Source organism: Somniosus microcephalus, chromosome 8, assembly GCF_052327205.1.
Source record: "Somniosus microcephalus isolate GS21.2 chromosome 8, FLI_Smic_1.0, whole genome shotgun sequence".
Taxonomy (NCBI): domain Eukaryota; kingdom Metazoa; phylum Chordata; class Chondrichthyes; order Squaliformes; family Somniosidae; genus Somniosus; species Somniosus microcephalus.
Window position 1 is genome coordinate 212,588,007 of NC_140994.1, and position 21,045 is coordinate 212,609,051.

The window sequence follows — 21,045 nt, forward strand, 5'->3', positions numbered from 1 at the left end:
ACCATTAATAGAGTATTTCGGACAGCACATGCGCATTTAAACATAGGAATCGGGAAGTTACTGTCAGAGTTGCCCTGCTCCTCCAGAAGCTGCGCTACACTGGTATCTCACCGAGAGAGTTGGCAGTCAAATGCATGGAAGGGTGTGAAGTTGTGGTACTTACTCACTAGATACCCACTAAACACGCCAGAAAAAAAGGGGCTTGTCCATTCAAGTGTAAGTGCATTTTTAACAACGTGATAAGTCTTAATTACTGGCAAATAACTTCTCTGGCACTGAAAATTAACTTTTACAAGTGTGGAGTCTCATTCCTTCAGATTTTAATTACTGTTGGAAATTTTTCTTTCTGTTTCTTTCTCTCTTTGGGGGTGATTTTGCCAATAGGGACGTGATGGAGGTGGGACTTCTGCTTGTCGGGTTTTAGTCTCGCCTAGATTGACGTCCAGCCAACACACGCTATTTTCCCTTGATTGGCCTTGTTAAGCTCGCCCAGCGGGCTTATCAGACCAATTAAGAGAATGCCAGTGACAGAGAACGTCAGCGTATGATGTTTCATCTGTCAAACATTTTTGACAGATGAATTGTCATCATTTGACAGCTTTAAGAAGCTGCCAAACACTGACATTCTCTGTTGTTTGGTGAGTCCTTGTATTCAAGACTCACCAAACCTATTTCCTGAGCAGAAATCAGATGGCTGTTGCATCGGAGAATGCAGCAGCCATTCTGTCATCTCTGCCGTGGAAATGCCGGAGCCTCCGGATCCCCAAGGGTTGAAGCCTGCAGGAAGAAACAAAGGTAAGGAAACTTTTTCTAACACTTTTCATTCACCTCACATACTTACCTCTCCACACTTGCACCCATCACTCACCTTCACAGCGCACTTTTCAACCCCTCTCGCCCCCGCAGACCCACTGCTCGCCTCGCTGACCCTGGCGGGGTATCCAGACGTCGGGAAGCCCGCACTTGTGTTGGAGAAATGGGGATAATCCTCTTAACTGCCTGTTAACAGGCAGTTAAGTGGCTGTAATCCCCTTCCCGCCTCGAGGAGACGGGTCCCAGCGCGAGTTGGGGACCCGCCTCCTGGGAAGATGGCACGGAGGCGGGTTGGGTTCGGGTTCGGTATCCGCTCCCAGTTTCTGCTATTTTCCCGGCAGTCCCGCCTCCATACCTGCCTCCCCAGGGCTGGCAAAATCGCCCCCTTTCTTTCTGTCACTTTGTTTTGTTTTCTGTACATGATTTGACTATTCTAACTTACACTTCCTGGTTTGACTGTGTGTCTCAGTAAGGATTCTACAATCTGATTGGTTCAGGAGACACAACGTTGCTTGCCCTGAGGAGGGCAGCGCGTTGTTTTGACTCTAATAACGCCAAATTCCAGTAATAATAGCTCATAAAGTCTGTGGGCAAGAGTAAGTGTAATGAACGACTAGCACCATTCGTTTGCCACTGGCTACAAAATCCGAGCCAATGTGCTGTGTCAAAAGTGATGAAATGTGGATATATCCTTCTGATTTTACTTGTGTCCCATGTTGTTCAGTTGACAACTGAAGTGGAGGCTCTGGTGGCATGGAGTTTGTGCCTCGGCGCCACTAAAATACAATGGACTTGGATCATAACACAGACCTACTACTATCTATAGGCAAATGAATTCCCCACAAGAGACTATAGGATCATTTGTTTCCCCCCCCACTATAATACTCAGTTACAACAACATCTTGTATTTATATAGCGCCTTTAACGTAGTAAAACGTCCCAAGTTGCTTCACAGGAGCATTATCAAACAAAATTTGACACCGAGCCACATAAGGAGATATTAGGGCAGATGACCAAAAGATCGGTCAAAGAGGTAGCTTTTAAGGAGCACCTTTAAAGGAGGAAAGAGAGGTTTAGGGAGGGAATTCCAGAGCGTTGCTTAACCGGAAGCCAATGTAGGTCAGCGCCCACAGGGTTGTTGGGTGAATGGGACTTGGTGCGAGTTAGGACACCGGCAGCAGAGTTTTGGATGACCTCAAGTTTACGGAGGATAGAACGTGGGAGAACGTGGAATAGTCAAGTCTAGAGGTGACAAAGGCATGGATGTATGGAAAGCTGGAATAGTCCTATACCTTAGCGTTTATTTGTTTTCTTTTGCTCGACAGCAAGAAAGGGAGAGAAAAGCACCCAAGTTTTAAAATACAAGAACAAGGAAGGACTGAAACACTGGCAAGTATATAGTATTTCCCTTTGCACCATGTAGAATGGCATAGAAATTGAAACAAGTACAGCTTCTCATTTATATAACTGATTATGAATAGACTTCAGTACTGACTTAATGAGTTGGCGCTATGTACTAAAGTCTGGCTTCACATTTTCCTTGATGACTAAATGAAACTCAGCCATTTTAAAGACACACAGCTGTTCATTTGCTAAACTGAAAGGAGTACAGCAATGTTATAGTTATATAAAAAGAAAAAGGGTGGCTAAAGTAAATGTTGGTCCCTTAGAGGATGAGACCAGGAAATTAATGGTGGGAAATATGGAGATGGCAAAAACACTGAATGAATATTTTGTATCAGTCTTTACAGTAGGGGACACTAAGAATATCCCAACACTGAACAAACAGGGGGAGGAGCTAAACACGATTAAAATCACTAAGGAAGTGGTACTCGGTAAAATAATGGGACTCAAGGCGGATAAATCACCTGGACCTGATGGCTTACATCCTAGGGTCTTGAGGGAAGTGGCGGTAGGGATTGTGGATGCATTGGTAATAATTTTCCAAAACTCCCTGGACTCAGCAAAGGTCCCGGCAGACTGGAAAACTGCTAATGTAACACCCTTATTTAAAAAGGGCAGTAGACAGAAGGCTGGAAACTATAGACCGGTTAGCCTAACATCTGTGGTAGGTAAAATTTTGGAGTCCATTATTAAGGAGACAGTAACAGGACATTTGGATAATCATAATTTAATAGGACAAAGTCAGCATGGTTTTATGAAGGGGAAGTCATGTTTGACAAATTTGCTGGAGTTCTTTGAGGAAGTAACATATAGGGTGGATAAAGGTGAACCAGTGGACGTAGTGTATTTAGACTTCCAAAAGGCATTTGACAAGGTGCCACACAAAAGATTATTGCTTAAGATAAAAAATCACGGGATTGGGGGTAATATTCTGGCATGGACAGAGGATTGGCTATCTAACAGAAGGCAGAGAGTTGGGATAAATGGTTCATTCTCAGACTGGCAATCAGTAACTAGTGGTGTTCCGCAGGGGTCAGTGCTGGGTCCCCAACTCTTTACAATCTATATTAACGATTTGGAGGAGGGGACCGTGTGTAACATATCAAAGTTTGCAGATGATACTAAGATGGGAGGGAAAGTAATGAGTGAGGAGGACATAAAAAACCTGCAAGGGGACATAGACAGGCTAAGTAAGTGGGCAGAGATTTGGCAGATGGAATACAATACTGGAAAGTGTGAGGTTATGCACTTTGGCAGGAAAAATCGTAGAGCAAGTTATTATCTTAATGGCAAGAAACTGGAAAGTACTGAAGTACAAAGGGATCTGGGGGTCCTGGTGCACGAAACTCAAAAGGTTAGTATGCAGGTGCAGCAAGTGATTAAGAAGGCCAATGGAATGTTGGCTTTCATTGCTAGGGGGATAGAATATAAAAATAGGGAGGTATTGCTTCAGTTGTACAAGGTATTGGTGAGACCGCACCTGGAATACTACATACAGTTTTGGTGTCCATGCTTAAGCAAAGACATACTTGCTCTCGAGTCAGTACAAAGAAGGTTCACTCGGTTAATCCCGGGGATGAGGGGATGGACATATGAGGAGAGGTTGAGTAGATTGGGACTCTACTCATTGGAGTTCAGAAGAATGAGAGGCGATCTTATTGAAACATATAAGATTGTGAAGGGGTTGGATCGGGTGGATGCGGGGAGGATGTTCCCGATGATGGGTGAAACTAGAACTAGGGGGCATAGTCTTTGAATAAGGGGCTGCTCTTTCAAAACTGAGATGAGGAGGAACTACTTCACTCAGAGGGTGGTAGGTCCATGGAATATGCTGCCCCAAAAAGCTGTAGAAGCTACATCATTACATAAATTTAAAACAGAAATAGACAGTTTCCTAGAAGTAAAGGGAATTAAGGGTTACGGGGAGCGGGCAGGAATTTGGACATGAGTCTAGGTTCGGATCGGTCATGGCCCTGTGGGTAGCGGAGCGGGCCCAGGGGCCGTGTAGCCTGATCCTGCTCCTATTTCGTGTATCTAATTCTGTTAGATTCAGGAGATGGTTCTGTGATAGTAGATTGGCGGTTAGGATCAGATCAGCCATGATCTTATTGAATGGCGGAGCAGGCTCGAGGAGCCGATTGGCCTACTCCTGCTGCTATTTCTTATGTTAGAATGTTCCACTGGGTTGAGGCGTCCCCATTGTTTCTCTGCAATGGACTGCTTTATATTGCATCCCATGAGAGGAGTCTTGAATTCACATCTTAAAGTGATATTACTGCCAAGTATGGATGATAGTCTCAGCTTTTTCTAAAGCTTTTTTTCAACACAAATGAAGACAATGTACAATGAAAATGCTATTCCATTCCTGCAGAACTAAATCATTAGTATTTATTCCTGAATCACCAACCCCTTCAAAATGCAGCTTTTGAAGCAATCATTGGCTAAGAGACAGAAAGCAGAGAGTAGCGGTGAACGGTTATTTATCAGACTGGAAGGATGTATACAATGGTGTCCCCCGGGAGTCGGTATTGGGACCACTGCTCTTTTTGATATATATCAATGACCTGGACTTGGGTATAGGGAGCATAATTTTAAAGTTTGCAGATAAAACTAGGCTTGGAAATGTAGTACACTGTGAGGACAATAGTAGCAGACTTTAGGAGAACATGGACAGATTGGTGAAATGGGCAGACACATGGCAAATCAAATTTGATGCAGAGAAGTGTGAATATACCACCTAATAATAGAAGGGAGGTGGAAGAAGAAATATGGAAATAAATTAGGGAAATGAGTAAAAAGCATAGAATAATAATCATGGGGGATTTCAATTACCACAAAATTAACTGGGCTGAAGAGGTAGATAAACGGGATAAGGGAATGGAGTTCTTACAATGTGTACAGGACTCTTTTCTAACCCAGTATGTAAGAAGCCCAACAAGGGAAGATTTGCTACTTGATCTAGTAATGGGGAGTGAACCAGAGCAGATAAGAGAAGTAAAAGTAGGGGAACATCTAGGCAATAGTGACCATAATATATTGCGCGTTGAGATAATAATTGAGAAGACAATAAAAAGACCAGGATAATAGATTGGAGAAAAGCTGATTTTGGGGGGTCTAACAATAGAATTTGGGAAAATAAAATGGACAATATTGGCAAACAATGATGTAGAACAGCAATGGAAAATATTTAAAACGGTGTTCAAGAGAGTCCAGGAAAAATATATTCTGCGAACAAAACAAGAACAAACTAAACACTAATGAGGCACCATGGATGAATAAAGACGTAAGGGAAAAATTGAGCTTAAGGAAAAAGGCATACACGAAGTACATAGACAGCAGGGGAGAGCACGACAAGGGAAAATACAAAGAGATTTGGAGAGAAGTCAAAAAAAAATTAGGAAGGAAAAGAGGAACTATGAAATGAAATTATCAAGGAACATAAAAAATAGTAAGATATTCTACAGGCACAATTTTTTAAAAAGGAAAGTCAAGATAGGAATAGGGCCACAAAGGGATGGACAGAATAAAATCACAGACAGCAATATCAACATGGCAGAAATATTAAAATAATTAGTTTGCTTCAGTATTTACCAAGGAGATGGGTCAGGTGGACACGACAGCGGAAGATGAGATTAGAAATGATATAACCGCATTTAAAATAAAGAGAAATATTAAATAAACTAATCAAATTCAAAGAGGATAAAACCCCTGTGGATAACTCTTTCAAAGAACCGGCACAGAACAATGGGCCGAATGGCCTCCTTCTGCGCTGTATAATTCTAAGACTATGAGCTCCCTAATTAGGATGACACAGAGTCATAACGGCACAGAAGGAGGCCATTCAGCCCATCGAGTCCATGCCGGCTCTCTGTAGAGCAATCCAGTCAGTCCCATTCCCCGGTCTGTCCCCGTACCCCTCAAGTTTATTTCCCTCAAGTGCCGATCTAGTCTCCCCTTGAAAACATTGAGTGTGCCCGCTTCCACCACTTCCGTCGGCAGCGAGTTCCAGGTCCTCAGTTTGGGTGGAGATAAGGAATAATAAGGGGAAAAAGTCACTAGTGTGTGTAGTCTATAGGCCTCCTAGCAATTACAACTCTGTTAGTCGGAGTATAAATCAGGAAATAGTTGGAGCTTGTAATAAGGGAACAGCTATAATCATGGGGGATTTTAACTTTCATATTGACTGGACTAATCAAATTGGGCATGGCAGCCTTGAGGAAGAGTTCATAGAGTGTATTAGGGACAGGTTCCTTGAGCAGTATGTAACTGAACCAACCAGGGGGCAGGCAATCTCAGGTCCTGTGTAATGAGACAGGATTAATAAAAAATGTCCCAGTAAAGGATCCCCTTGGAATGAGTGACCATAATATGGTTGAATTCCGAATTCAGTTTGAAGGTGAGAGAGTTGGATCTCAAACCAGCATACTGAGCTTAAATAAAGGAGATTATGAAGGTATGAGAGTAGAATTGACTAAAGTGGACTGGGAAAACAGATTAAAGTGTAAGACGGTACAAGAGCAGTGGTCTACATTCAAGGAGATATTTCACATCTTTCAAGAAAAATATATTCCAGTGAGGAAAAAGGGGAGTAAAAGAAAAGACAGCCATCCATGGCTTAGTAAAGTAATAAAGGATAGTATCCGACTGAAAACAAGGGCATATAAAGTAGCCAAATCTAGTGGGAGGATAGAGGATTGGGAAGCATTTAAAAACCAGCAAAGAATAACTAAAAGATTAATTAAGAAAGGGAAGATAGATTATGAAAGTAAACTAGCAAAAAATATAAAAACAGATAGCAAGAGTTTCTACAGCTATATAAAAAGAAAAAGGGTGGCTAAAGTGAACGTTGGTCCCTTAGAGGATGAGAACGGGAAACTAGTGGTGGGGAACATGGAGATGGCAAAGACGCTGAACAAATATTCTGTATCAGTCTTTACAGTAGAGGACACTAAAAATATCCCAACACTGGACAAACGGGGCAATGGGGGAGGAGGAGCTAAACACGATTAAAATCACTAAGGAGGTGGTACTCGGTAAAATAATGGGACTTAAGCCGGATAAATCCCCCGGACCTGATGGCCTACATCCTAGGGTCTTGAGAGAAGTAGCGGTAGGGATTGTGGATGCATTGGTGATTATTTTCCAAAACTCCCTGGACACAGGAAGGGTCCCAGCAGATTGGAAAACTGCTAATGTAACACCCTTATTTAAGAAGGGAAGTAGACAAAAAGCTGGAAACTATAGACCAGTTAGCCTAACATCTGTGGTTGGTAAAATGCTGGAGTCCATTATTAAGGAAACAGTAACAGAGCATTTGGATAAACATAATTTAATAGGACAGAGTCAGCATGGTTTTATGAAGGGGAAGTCATGTTTGACAAATTTGCTCGAATTCTTCGAGGACGTAACATACAGGGTGGATAAAGGGGAACCAGTGGATGTAGTGTATTTGGACTTCCAAAAGGCATTTGACAAGGTGCCACACAAAAGATTACTGATCAAGATAAAAAATCACGGAATTGGGGTTAATATACTGACATGGGTGGAAGATTGGCTATACTTGGGATAAATGGTTTGTTCTCGGGCTGGCAATCAGTAACTAGTGGTGTTCCGCAGGGGTCAGTGCTGGGACCCCAACTATTTACAACTATATTAATGATTTGGAGGAAGGGACCGAGTGCAACATATCTAAGTTTGCCGACGATACAAAGATGGGAGGGAAAGCAGTGAGTGAGGAGGACATAAAAAACCTGCAAAAGGACATAAGACAGGCTAAGTGAGTGGGCAGAGATTTGGCAGATGGAATATAATATTGGAAAGTGAGGTTATGCACTTTGGCAGAAAAAATCAAAGAGCAAGTTATTATCTAAATGGAGAGAAACTGCAAAGTGCTACAGTACAAAGGGATCTGGGGGTCCTGGTGCATGAAACACAAAAAGTTAGTATGCAGGTGCAGCAGGTGATCAGGAAGGCCAATGGAATCTTGGCTTTTATTGCAAGGGGGATGGAGTATAAAAACAGGGAAGTCTTGCTGCAGTTATACAGGGTATTGGTGTGGCCACACCTGGAATACTGCGTGCAGTTTTGGTTTCCATATTTAAGAAAAGATATACTTGCTCTCGAGGCGGTTCAGAGGAGGTACACTCGGTTGATTCCGGAGATGAGGGGGATGACGTATGACGAAAGGTTGAGTAGGTTGGGCCTCTACTCATTGGAGTTCAGACGAATGAGAGGCGATCTTATTGAAACATATAAGATTGTGAGGGGGATTGATCGGGTGGATGCGGTGAGGATGTTTCCAATGATGGATGAGACTAGAACTAGGGGGCATAATCTTAGAATAAGGGGCTGCCCTTTCAAAACTGATATGAGAAGAAACTTCTTTACTCAGAGGGTAGTTAATCTATGGAATTTGCTACCCCAGAGAGCTGTGGAAGCTGCAACATTAAATAGATTTAAAACGGAGATAGACAGTTTCTTAGCAGATAAGGGAATTAGGGGTTACGGGGAGAGGGCAGGGAAGTGGACGTGAGTCTATGTTCGGATCAGCCATGATCCTATTGAATGGCGGAGCAGGCCCGAGAGGCCGTATGGCCTACTCCTGCTCCTACTTCTTATGTTCTCACCACTCTTCTGCTTAAAAAGAATTTTCCTCACGTCCCCGTATTTCTTGCCCAAAACCTTAAATCTGTGTCCTCTAGTTCTTGTACAGGAAACTTTGAGTTATCCGGAGGCGAACCATCCGGCAAGCTGGAGCCACCGGCAAAAATCAGGAGTCGTTTTTTATTCTTTTCGTTTGTTTTCTTTGCTTTTTTTTCTCCATTCAAGCACTGCAAGGTCTGTAGCTATAGCAACAGCTTTAGCTACAGATGCTTGCAGCTGCACCCGACTGTTTAGAAGCTGTTGCTAAGCAACAGTGTTTGTTGCCAGATACGGAGATAAGAACATTAACTCTGGAGTGTCCGGAAGTTTTGAGGGAACGGCAGCAGCTCGGTCCCATCGGTGCCGGATAGCACAAAGTTTCCTGTACCATGAACTAGTGGGAACAGCCTTTCTCCGTCTAGCCTATCCAAACCCGTCCTAATCTTGTACACCTCTTTCAAATCACCCCTGAACATAAATCCAGCTTCTCCAACCTGTCCTTGTAGCTAAGATCACCCAACCCCGGAACCATTCTGGTAAATCTCCTCTGCATCCTCTCAAGGGCCTTCACATCCTTCCTATAGTGTGGTGACCAGAACTGGACGCAATACTCCAGTTGTGGCCTAACCAGCACTTTATAAAGGTTCAGCATAACCTCTCTACTTCTGTACTCAATACCTCTATTTATGAAACCCAAGATCCCATATGCTTTGCTAACCACTCTCTCAATATGTCCTGCCACCTTCAGGGACCTATGCACATTAACTCCCAGGTCCCTCTGTCCATGCACACTCTTTAAAACCATGCCATTAAGTGTATACTGCCTCTCCCTGTTCCTTCTGCTAAAATGCATCACCTCACACTTCTCTGTATTAAATTCCATCTGCCACTTGTCTGCCCATTCTGCTAGCCTTTCTATGTCCTGTTGCAGTCGATTGGTATCATCCTCACTGTTTGCCACACCCCCAAGTTTGGTGTCATCGACAAATTTAGAAATTCTACTCTGTATTCCAATATCCAGGATATATATACAGGAAACTCTTTTTTATCCGGCACCGATGGGACCGGCGTGGTGCCGGTTGATCAACAAGTCCGGACTACAGAGAGGTATACTTACTAAGGTACGAGAGCCCCGTACACGGCCACAGATCCAGGCGTCCCTGTTGCATGGCAATAGGTGCAGGAACCCCAGTTACACGGCCACAGATCCAGGCGTCCCTGTTGCATGGCAACAGGTACAGGAACCCCGGTAACATGGCCACAGATCCAGGCGTCCCTGTTGCATGGCAACAGGTGCAGGAACCCCGGTTACATGGCCACAGATCCAGGAACCCCGGTTACACGGCCACTAATATGAAATAAAACTTACCTGAACCTACTCCTGAATTTTGCCAGTTAAGAGAGATTTCCGGTTATTTAGGTACCGGTAAAAAGAGAGTTTCCTGTATATATATATATATCTCAAAAAAAGCAGTGGCCCCAGCACTGACCCTTGCGGAACACCACTGTCTACCATCTTCCAGTCTGAAAAACAGCCAATTACCACAACTTGCTGTGTTCTGTCCTAAAGCCAATTCCTTATCCAAGCTGCCACCGACCCACCTATTCCATGAGCCTCAATTTTGTTAACCAGCCTTCTATGTGGTACTCTGTCAAACACCTTCCTAAAATCCATGTAGACAACATCCATTGCATTCCCTTCATCAATCCTCCCTGTTACTTCATATAAAAATTCAATCAGATTAATCAAACACGATCTGCCTTTTACAAATCCGTGTTGGCTCTCCTTAATTAGCATAAACCTCTCCAAGTACTCATTAATTTTTTCCTTCATTATTGTTTCTAAAACTTTACCCACCACTGATGTTAAACTGACCGGCCTGTTGTTACTAGGATTGTTCTTACCCCCTTTCTTGAACAGTGATGTCACATTTGCCACTTTCAAATCCTCAGGCACCTCCCCCGCATCTAGGGAAGATTGGAAAATTAGGGCAAGCCCTTCCGTTATCTCCTCCTGCAATTTCCTTAGCAACCTGGGATGCAAGCCATCTGGACCAGGCGGCTTATCCACTCTAATCATACCCAGCCATTCTAGTAAACTCTGTCTATCAATTTTCACCCCTTCCATTGCTTCTACCTTTTCCACTTCTACCGATATTTTGTCAGCATCCACCTCCTTAGTAAACACCGATACAAAGTACTCATTGAGTATTCTAGCCTTGCCCTGCGCCTCTAAGCATATAACACCTTCTTTGTCCCTAATAGGCCCCACCCTATTTTGGGGTTCCCTTTTATGTTAAACTCCATTCTACTCTCATATTCTCTTTTTGCCAATCTTATTTTCATCTTCACTTCCTCTCACAACTTATTATATTTGGTCTGGTTCTCCCTTGAAGAATTCACCCGACATGCATCATACACCCTCTCTTTTTGTTTCATCATCTTCTCTATCTCCCTCATCATCCAAGGAGCCCTTTCATTGGTTCCCTTCCCCTTCCCTCTTGTTGGAATGTACCTAGCCTGTAGTTGCAACATCTTCTCTTTTAAGATCATCCACTGTTCCGTTACAGTTTTTCCTGTCAGTCTTTGGTTCCATTTTACCCTGGCTAGATCCTTTCGCATCCCATTGAAGTTAGCCCTATTCCAGTTTAGAAGTTCCACTCTAGATTGTTCCTTGCTCCTCTCCATTGCTAATCTAAATCTTATGATACAATGATCACTCGTACCCAAGTGTTCTCCCACAGACCTGGCCCACCTCATTCCCCAGCAACAGATCCAGCAATGCCTCCTTCCTAGTTGGGCCAAGAACATACTGGTAAAGGAAATTCTCTGGAACACATTTCAGAAATTCCTCCCCCTCCTTTCCCTTTACCCTAGCATTATCCAAATCAATATTTGGGTAATTAAAGTCCCCCAATATCACCACTCTATAGCTCTTGCATATCTCTGCAATTTCCCTGCAGATTTGCTCCTCTACCTCCCTCTCACTATTTGGAGGCCTGTAGAATACCCCCAATAGTGTGATCATACCCTTTTTGCTCCTCGACTCTAACCAAATGGATTCTGTCCTTGTCCCCTCAAGAACATCCTCCCTTTCCAACACTATAATGTCTTCCTTAATCAGCACTGCCACCCTACCTCCTTTTTTTCCGTCCCTATCTTTTCTGAACACCTTGTACCCTTATTAAGTGCCCAGTCCTCACCGTTTTTAAGCCACATTTCCGTTATTGCCACAGCTAATTGTGCTTGTAGCTCACCAACCTTATTCACCACACTTTGTGCGTTTACATACATGCATTCTAAATCCATTTTTGAATTTTTCTAGTCTTTCATAGTCTGCTCCCATCTAATATGGTACTACTTCCGCCTCTAGTACTACTTTCTTCTCTAGTATTATCCAACACACTCACTCTTTTATGCACCTTATTCCTCTCTTCTACTCCTATATGCTGGTGCCCATCCCCTTGCCAAGCTAGTTTAAACCCTCCCCAACAGCACTAACAAACCTCCCCGCGAGAATATTGGTCCCGGCTCTTGAGGTGTAACCCGTCTGGCTTGTACAGGTCCCACCTTCCCCAGAAATGGTCCCAATTCCTCAGGCCCTCCCTCCTGCACCATCTCTCCAGCCACGCATTCATCTGTTCTGTCCTCCTATTCCTGTACTCACTAGCACGTGGCACCGGGAGTAATCCAGAGATTACTACGTTTGAGGTCCTGCTTTTTAATTTCTTTCCTAGCTCCCTGTAGTCTGCCTACAGGACCTTACATATGGTGAATTTATAATAAATTCTCAGATATTTCAAACAATAATAACGTGCACATATAGAAAAACGTCCTGAGATATTTCACAAAGGTGTAATAAAAAAAAAGGAAGCCAAGCCAAAGAAGGAGATATTGAGAAGGATGAATACAAGCTTGGTCAAAGAGATGGGTTAGAAGGAGAAGAGGGAGGTGGAGAGGTTTAGGGAGAGAATACTAATGCATAGGGCCTAGGTGGCTGAGGGAGGAAGGATGTTCTTGCCATGGAAGGAGTTCAGCGAAGATTCACCAGGCTGGTACCTGGGATGGCAGGAATGACATATGAGGAGAGATTGGGTCGATTGGGCTTATACTCGCTGGAGTTTAGATGAGAGGGGATCTCATTGAAACTTATAAAATTCTAACAGGACTAGGCAGACTAGATGCAGGAAGGATGTTCCCGATGGCGGGAGAGTCCAGAACCAGGGGGTCACAGTCTAAGGATAAGGGTAAGCCATTTAGGACTGAGATGAGGAGGAATTTCTTCACCCAGAGAGTGGTGAACCTGTGGAATTCTCTACCACAGAAGGCAGTAGAGGCCAATTCATTAAATATATTTAAGAAGGAGTTGGATATATTTCTTAAGGCTAAAGGGATCAAGGGATATGGGGAGAAAGCAGGGACCGGGTACTGAATTTGGATGATCAGCCATGATCACATTGAATGGCGGAGCAGGCTCGAGGGGCCGAATGGCCTACTCCTGCTCCTATCTTCTATGTTTCTATGGAACAAGTTGCAACATGGTGGCCTACATTGTTAAATCTGGATTATCTTAAGTGTGGCTACAGAGGTGTCTGTCTACTTGCAACTCTCATGCAAAATCCGAGCACTGAGCATTGGAGTAGCATTCACAGGTGACTATAAACCGGTTGTCCATCTATCTCCTTAGTTGACAAATGGCAGTGAGCTCAAATTGCAGAATTAGGAAAAAATATTTAAAGGGGAACATTACACAAAGAAATGAACTCTACCTATTCCAAATGGCATAAATGCTTCATTTTTCACAATATTTCCATCTGCATCCAAGAATCGAGAAGGATTAAATTCATCAGGTTGCTCCCACATGCTTGGATCTCTATGCACTGACCACAGATTTGCAACCACTATACTTCCCTTGGGTATAGTATAATCTTTAAAGTCTGGAAAAAAGTAAAATACAAATTAACATCATACATGAGAGAGAGGGATTAGCAGCAGAACTTGAATTCAATCTGATTTTTTTTTTTAGTCCCATCTTCCCTGACCCTGTTTAACATTTCATATACTTATAAATTAAAATTGGTTATTTCTGGTTTCAGTACATATTTTACATTTTCTTAAATGTATTTGAGGGCTTTTAGATTTTTTTCTTTTTCCCACCCCCATTTTTTCATCTGCTTCCCTCTTTTGCTGTTCCTGTAATATTGGTTATGAGATGGCCGCATGCATCCTGGAGCGGTTCCAAGTAGTTCAATGAGTGCTGATGCTTGCTGGGAGTAAAGATACTAGCCCTAGATTGGTTTCCATATTGTTTAAAACATGGCTCTCATTAATGACAGCGCTATGGGATGCTAATGAGCAACAAAGTCACATCAGTCATTTGTGTTTCACACTGGGCAGACACTAGTATTGCATTAAAAGTTTAATTGTTGTCTGGTCAGGGAAGTGTAGAGACTCGAATCTGCTTGTCAGTTTCCTTTTGCATCTGAGAAGTACACAGCATTTTAAGATTGTAACAAAATGTGTTATATGGGATGCTGATGTGGTTTTTAATATATTACTAATTGATCTCCTGTGTCATTGCACTTCAGAAGGACACTTTATATGGGAGTGAGTCATCTGTCGCATTATGATAAATTAACAGATGCATTTTTTGGGAAAGAGGGGCTGGTTTTTAAAGATTCAAGAGGGGATGTGGGAGCAGTCAAGGGGGCTCAAAGTGAGCAGTGTGGGTAATTGTGTATAGTTTTGGGACGTATTTGAGGATTTGGGAGAAGTGGTTACTTACAGCAGAGAAGCGAGAAGTGAAGAGGCAGAGAAGCATAGTGAGTAATGGAGGAAGCAGAGAATATTGGGGGAGGTTGGTATAGTGAGCAATTGGGGTGGGGTGCTGAATTTGAGTTCATGGCTAGGGCAGGTGAACATTTGTGGGGTAGAGAGTAACTGCGAAGGAAGTACTTGGGGGAAGATAATGAGTATGGGGTAGTAAGTAATTGAGGTGTGTAGTTAGTATTGGGGCAGTTGAGAGCTGAGTGAGCAGTGTAAAGGGTGGATTGTCGGCACATGCAGAGCTGTTGGCATTAGAAATGTAAAGAGTTGGGAGTTGGGCATTGGGCAATTAAAAGAATACTGTAGAATACAAGAAGCAGATCATTTCTGCTAACCCACTGTGTATTCATAAATAGTGAGTACAGATGCAATGAATTAAAATGTTCACATTATCTACCAAGGAAACATACGTAATGGTAATTAATGCCTTTGGGCTAGAAATTCGATAAGGCCTGAAAACGGACTATGCCACCGCAGGGCGAGATTTGCTCGCGCCCATAAAAAGATTGCAGGCAGCGCCGTTATTTTGGTGCTGCCTGCTGATCAGCATTATTGTGGCGTTCAGCCCAGTGCCCAGCAAGGATTCTGGGGGAGGGCCTGGAAGTCGGGGCCAGGACTGCAGGGAGGTCAGGGCCAGGATCGGGTAGAGATCGGAGAGGGCCTGGAGGTCGGAGTCGGTTGTGAGATCCGAGATGATAATGGTAAGTACTTACCTTTTTTTTTCCATTCGGCGCTGTTTAGCGTTTGATTTCCCGGAGACAGTCTGCACTGGTGCTGGCTGGCTCAGACGCAAGCCAAATTTGTAAGAGGTAGCAGAAGCAGGCAGTAGGCCCCTTATTTGAATATGTTAATGGGCTAATGCCTGCTTCAGGCAAAGGTAAACAACGCCTCTTATTTGCCCTCACCAATATGGCGTCTGGTACAGCCCGCGCTAGAAGTGGGCAGAAGCGAGGCGGATGCCATTTTTTCCATGAAACCTGCCTAAACAGCCGGCGCTAAGGTGCCACATTTCAGGCCCTTTGTGTTTACCTGGGAAGATTCCAAAATTGAATTAATTTATTCTTTGTTTGGAGAAACAAGTTAAGACAAAGAATAATACGTGTTCTCTGTCTGTCTGTCTCTCTGAGCTAAAAAATAACTGAAAATTTACCTGAAAAATTAATTATACAGCTAGTTGTCAAGTAATTTAGAAAGAAACTCAAAAATTCTTTCCCACACTGAGGAAATGTACCCTTTTCAGGCATCGAACAAAATATCAGTTATTCAACTGATGCATGATAGGAAAAATAATGGAATCCCTACTAAAGGAGAAAACTGAATAACATCTGGAACCCAAAAATATAATAATGAATAGTCAGCATGGATTTCAAAAGGAAAAGTCTTGCTTGACTAACCTCATTGAATTTTTTGAAGAGGTAACAGAGAGAATAGACAATGGTATAACTTATTTAGATTTTCAAAAGGCTTTCGATAGGTTACCACATAGGAGTAATAAATAAGGTCAGAGAATGCAGAGTCAGGGGACAAGTAGCAGAATGGATTGTTGGCTGGCTTCAAGACAGAAAGCAGAGAGTGGGAGTAAAAGATAGCTATTCACAGTGGCAGAAGGAGGGTAGTGGTGTTCCACAAGGATCAGTGCTGGGACCACTGTTGTTCAAAATTTATATTAACGATTTAGATTTTGAAATCAAAAACACAATTTCTAAATTTGTGGATGACACCTAATTAGGGGGGATAGTCAATACTGAGGAGTACTGCAACAAATTACATGATGACATTAATAAACTTGCAGAATGGGCATATAATTGGCAAATGAAATTCAACACAGATAAATGAGAGGTATTACATTTTGGTAGGAAGAATAGGGAGGTCACTTATTAATTGATGGGTATGAGTCTGGGTGGGGTAGAGGAGCAAAGGGATCTGGGAGTACAAATATATGAATCACTAAAAGTAGCGACACTGGTTAACAAGGCCATAAAAAAAGCAAACCAAGCACTAGGGTTTATTTTTTAGAGGGACAGAATTGAAAAGTAGTGAAGTTATGCTAAACTTGTATTGAACCTTGGTTAGCCCACACTTGGAGTACTGCGTACAGTTCTGGTCGCCACATTATAAAAAGGATTTGGAGGCACCAGAGAGGGTGCAGAGAAGATTTACAAGGATGATACCAGAAATACGAGGGTATACATATCAGGAAAGGATCAACAGACTGGGTCTCTTTTCGCTTGAAAAAAGGCTGAGGGGTGACCTAATTGAGGTCTTTAAAATGATGAAAGGTTTTGATAGAGTGGATAGAGAGAGAGTGTTTTTCACTTGTGGGGAAGAGCATAACTAGAGGCCATCAATATAAGAGTCACCAAGAAATCAAATACGGAATTCAGAAGAAACTTCTTTACCCAGAGAGTGGTGAGAATGTGGAACTCGCTACCATGGGGAGTAGTTGAGGCAAATATATATACATTTAAGGGGAGACTAGATAAGCCTATGAGGGAGAAGGGAATAGAGGGTTATGCTGACAGAATTAGATGAGGAAAGACAGGAGGAGGCTCGAGTGAAGCATAAATGCCGGCATGGACTGTTTGGGCCGAATGGCCTGTTTCTGTGCCGTATATCCTATGTAATCCTATGATGGGAAGTTCTTCATGTGCTCAAACTGCCATCTCCCTGAAGCTGACAAGAGTGAGTGAGTCTGGGGCAAAATCTCAACTTCAAGCCTAAGCTTTAGGGAGAGGCTATGGCCTTGAAGTAAAAATGTTAATGAAACTATAAAAAGGCTCAAAACATCTTTATAGGTAAGTTTAATTATTATTCTGAAATATACATTTTTATATCTTATGTTAAACACTTTATTTTGGACATTAGAAATTCCAGTCACTGAGAAAAAATGGCCACTAACGATTTTAAAAATATTTCAATCAACCTGTTTGGTTGTTTCAGGTTTGGTAGATATTTGTGGGCCTCCTAGTTACAGGTGAATCTGGATAGAGTTATGATTTGCTCTTCTTTCAGACAATCAAAAAGTGCTCCCAAAGCATGATCCAGGAAGTGTGATGCACTACACACAGGAACCACGCACTATCGTATCTTTTTTTAATATATTGTAGACTAGATGATGGTGTGCCTGAGGCTTAATGCTAATGTCTGACCTCCCTCCAGAAACTCATCTGCAATTTTCAAAAAATTAACAGCCGGGCCTCATTTCCATAAATTTTCTCCGGCCCAAACCCAGATAGATCCACTACTTAGGTGGTGGGTAGGAGGAGGAATTCAGTGGCAGGAGGCCACAGCCAGGGAACAGTCATAAGTGGTGGAGGGGGGGCCTCTGGCCTCAATCGTGAAGCGGGGGGGTGGGGGTGCGGCAAGCAATGTTCCGGCTAAGCTGCACGCGCGCGGCATTGCAGTCATCTGCAAGGTCCCGTGCAGGGACATTGTAAATGCCGTGTGTGTGCAGACATTTAAAGGGACTGCGCATTAACAGAGACAGACCACACAGAGCAAAACACCGCTTACAGGGAATATTGGCGGCAAAGTATCCTTATGGGGCCTGGAGGTGTGCTCCCACTCCTTCAGGCCCACAAGGAAACCATTTTAAAACTCGTCTTGCTGGGCTCTCTTCTGGCCCACAATGCACCACCCGGCCTGTCTGGCCTCCAAGTAAAATTGCAGATTGGGTCCCCATGACATCATCAGACCTGATCTGCATATTTAAAGAAGGACCTCGCTGTCTTCCAGCGGCTGTCCTGCTCGCCTGCTCAAAGGGACACTGTGAAGGCTGCAGGATCAGAGGGGGTAAGTCACTGCCCTCACTTAAACTGCCCGTTTTCTGCCGATTGCGTGGGGGATGGGGGGTTGAGAGGGACAGTCTTTTAATCATCATTTTGTTTGTGCCTATTCAGTTTCAGTCAGATTAATAATGTAAAAGTGTGGCACATAGAATATTATTTAGTTAACTCTGCCCCTATTCCAGCATAAAATCTGGTGGATCTTTCAATACCTTTAGCAGCACACGTCTGAACCTTCTTGTGTAACAATTGTTAATTCAGCAGCACCCTTACCAACTGTTTCTGATACCATATGTGGAATGGCAAGTGGAACCACCGTGGTCATCCGCTGAATTTCCATTATTGTTGCTTCTGTGAAGGGCATGTGAAGTTTGTCTTTGAGAGAAGGAGGTCTGGACTCACCAACAACAGCACTGATCTCCCTGTGAACCCTTTCTACAAAAAGAGGAATTAAGGGCATGTTTACAGAGCATTCCATCACACATTGCATTAGAATACCTGACTAGAGATAGTCTGGGAGCAGACGTTTGTGTATGATGTCATAAAATTCTGTTCCAGTTAAGATTATGAATGGGAGTAGATTGAGAGCAGCATTGTAATTCATGACATTGCTGGAGCAGAACGTCATGATTTAAGAGCAAGTTCGACTCAAAATGTCTGCTTCTCACAGCTAGAAGGGCTCTGACGAACAGTTCGAGAGCTTAAATTAGGACAGCCAAGGGTGATTGGTATCTTCTTTGGGCATAACATTTGGGATTGTATGGAAATTCAGTGAGTTATATTTGCTCTTTAAAGAAGCAAGTCTTTAAACAGAGACTGCACATCAGTAAAATAAATGCAACACTGCTAGGCAAATTGCTTGACAAATCATTGCAGTTCTGTTGTCATGACATGACAGTCAACTTAGTCCCATTACAGTCTCCAAAACCTGTCTGCTCTCCTATCTGTTCCCATACATCAGTTTGCTTCTCTGATTCCCCTCACCAATCTCTCAACAAAATATTTTCTTAAAAACTGGGCCCGACAAGTCTTGAACATGGTTTTTTTTGGAAGGAAAAAATTAACTTTGTTACATTCTTGGAGTAGATTTAAAGTTAAAGTTTATGTGATGGTCATAAGTCGCTCAAACTTACCTTTAGTGGTTAGGAAAAATCTAAACTGAGTTCCCTCGTAGCTCCTAATAATTTTTGTCCTCTCTCCCCTCCTATCTCTTAAAGTATATTCAGTTGTCTTCTGTTCTGTAAGGCTCCCCATGACATGCACCATTCCCTCATCAAAGGATGCTGGTGACCTCCGGACTCCATTGATGCCACTTTCGAGTAAGCCAATAGCAGAGCTCGAGCAGTCAGTATCTGGTTCACTCTTTCAGTTTCCCTCTCTCTATGGGAAACACCAACTATCCATTTTAAGATTTCTGCTCCAGAGTTTGAAAACAATTTATGGGGAAAATAGCAAGTGTATCGTGTAACTCATGGCACAGAGGAGTGTCAATGCACTGTGCCACATTTGGATACTTACTATTATATATTTCAAAGAGCATCATCACCCTTGGAAAAAACTAGTTGGGCAAGTTTTCATGTGTTGAAAAGCATCACTGTGTTACTTGCACACAAACCCTACCCTCATGATTCCCTTTATTAAGCATGTCTAATCAGTTATGTACCTTGAACTTCCGGATATACAGCCATGAAGAGAAAAGCCCATAACAGTGTGTTGGATGTTGTGTCTGTCCCTGCTACAAAGAGATCCCCAATTATATAGAATAAATAATCTTCACTGAAGCTCGTATTTTGGTTTCTTTGTAGTTCACGGTCTACTTCTTTGAGATAAAAGTCAACAAAATCACGTGGGTTTTCAGGGTCCATAGTCTTTCGGTGCTGAGCAATGATGTTTTTCAGGAATGAGGTTACATCTCTTACTGTTTGGACAACCTCCTTGAAAGGCCCAAAAGGTAAATACTGAAGTAAAGGGAATACATTGATGAGCATTGCAGGGCTGTTTGATGCTAATTTCATCCCTCGGACAATCAGACTCAGCATGGTTCTAAATTCCTCGTCATCATAGTCAAACCGTTTCCCAAAGCACATTGAGCAAATGATGTTAGACACAGCATTATTAATGACATGAAAAGGAGAGAAGGCTGTCCCCACTGCTTTCGAAAACTCTGACTTCACAAATTGCAGTTCCTCTATGATTTTTGGCTCTAGATCAAGTTTCCCAAAACCAAAGTGTCTCAGAGTCGAGAGGGAAAATCTTCTTTGTTGCTTCCAGACCAAGCCATATGGTGCAAAGACTATTCCTGAAAATAATCACACATGAGCACTTATTTATTACTTTAACGAGCACTTGCATTCTCCTAAATGGTTACATCATCTTAAATGGTTACATAACCATAAATGTTCTGAAGCCAGATGCCTGTGCACTGACCAGTATCTCCCAGTTGCACTTTATCATGTTCTGTTTTAAAACTGCTGTTTAAAGGGAGCTTGGGAACAGACATTTTGTGAAAAAAGCTCTTCTTTAATGACACTATGAATGAGAACAGTGGGTTGTTCCCAGCAATCGACAATCATAT

The 21,045-nt window shown here is 42.8% G+C and overlaps 1 protein-coding gene across 2 annotated transcripts in view; it reads right to left on the minus strand.

Annotated features, from left to right (window-relative positions):
* cyp2u1 (cytochrome P450, family 2, subfamily U, polypeptide 1) overlaps positions 1-21,045 on the minus strand; it is a 33,442-nt gene that overhangs the window by 5,586 nt on the left and 6,811 nt on the right. The window contains exons 2-5 of one of the 2 annotated variants that reach the window (XM_085995693.1): positions 20,134-20,769; positions 18,744-18,905; positions 13,629-13,796; positions 10,408-10,827 (exon numbers count right to left, since the gene is read on the minus strand). In XM_085995693.1, the coding sequence (XP_085851819.1) occupies positions 10,424-10,827; positions 13,629-13,796; positions 18,744-18,905; positions 20,134-20,769 (1,370 nt within the window). In that variant the 3' untranslated portion in view covers positions 10,408-10,423. Of the gene's footprint in view, positions 1-10,407; positions 10,828-13,628; positions 13,797-18,743; positions 18,906-20,133; positions 20,770-21,045 lie in introns of those variants that run through there. The other variant, XM_085995694.1, reaches the window with a different exon arrangement.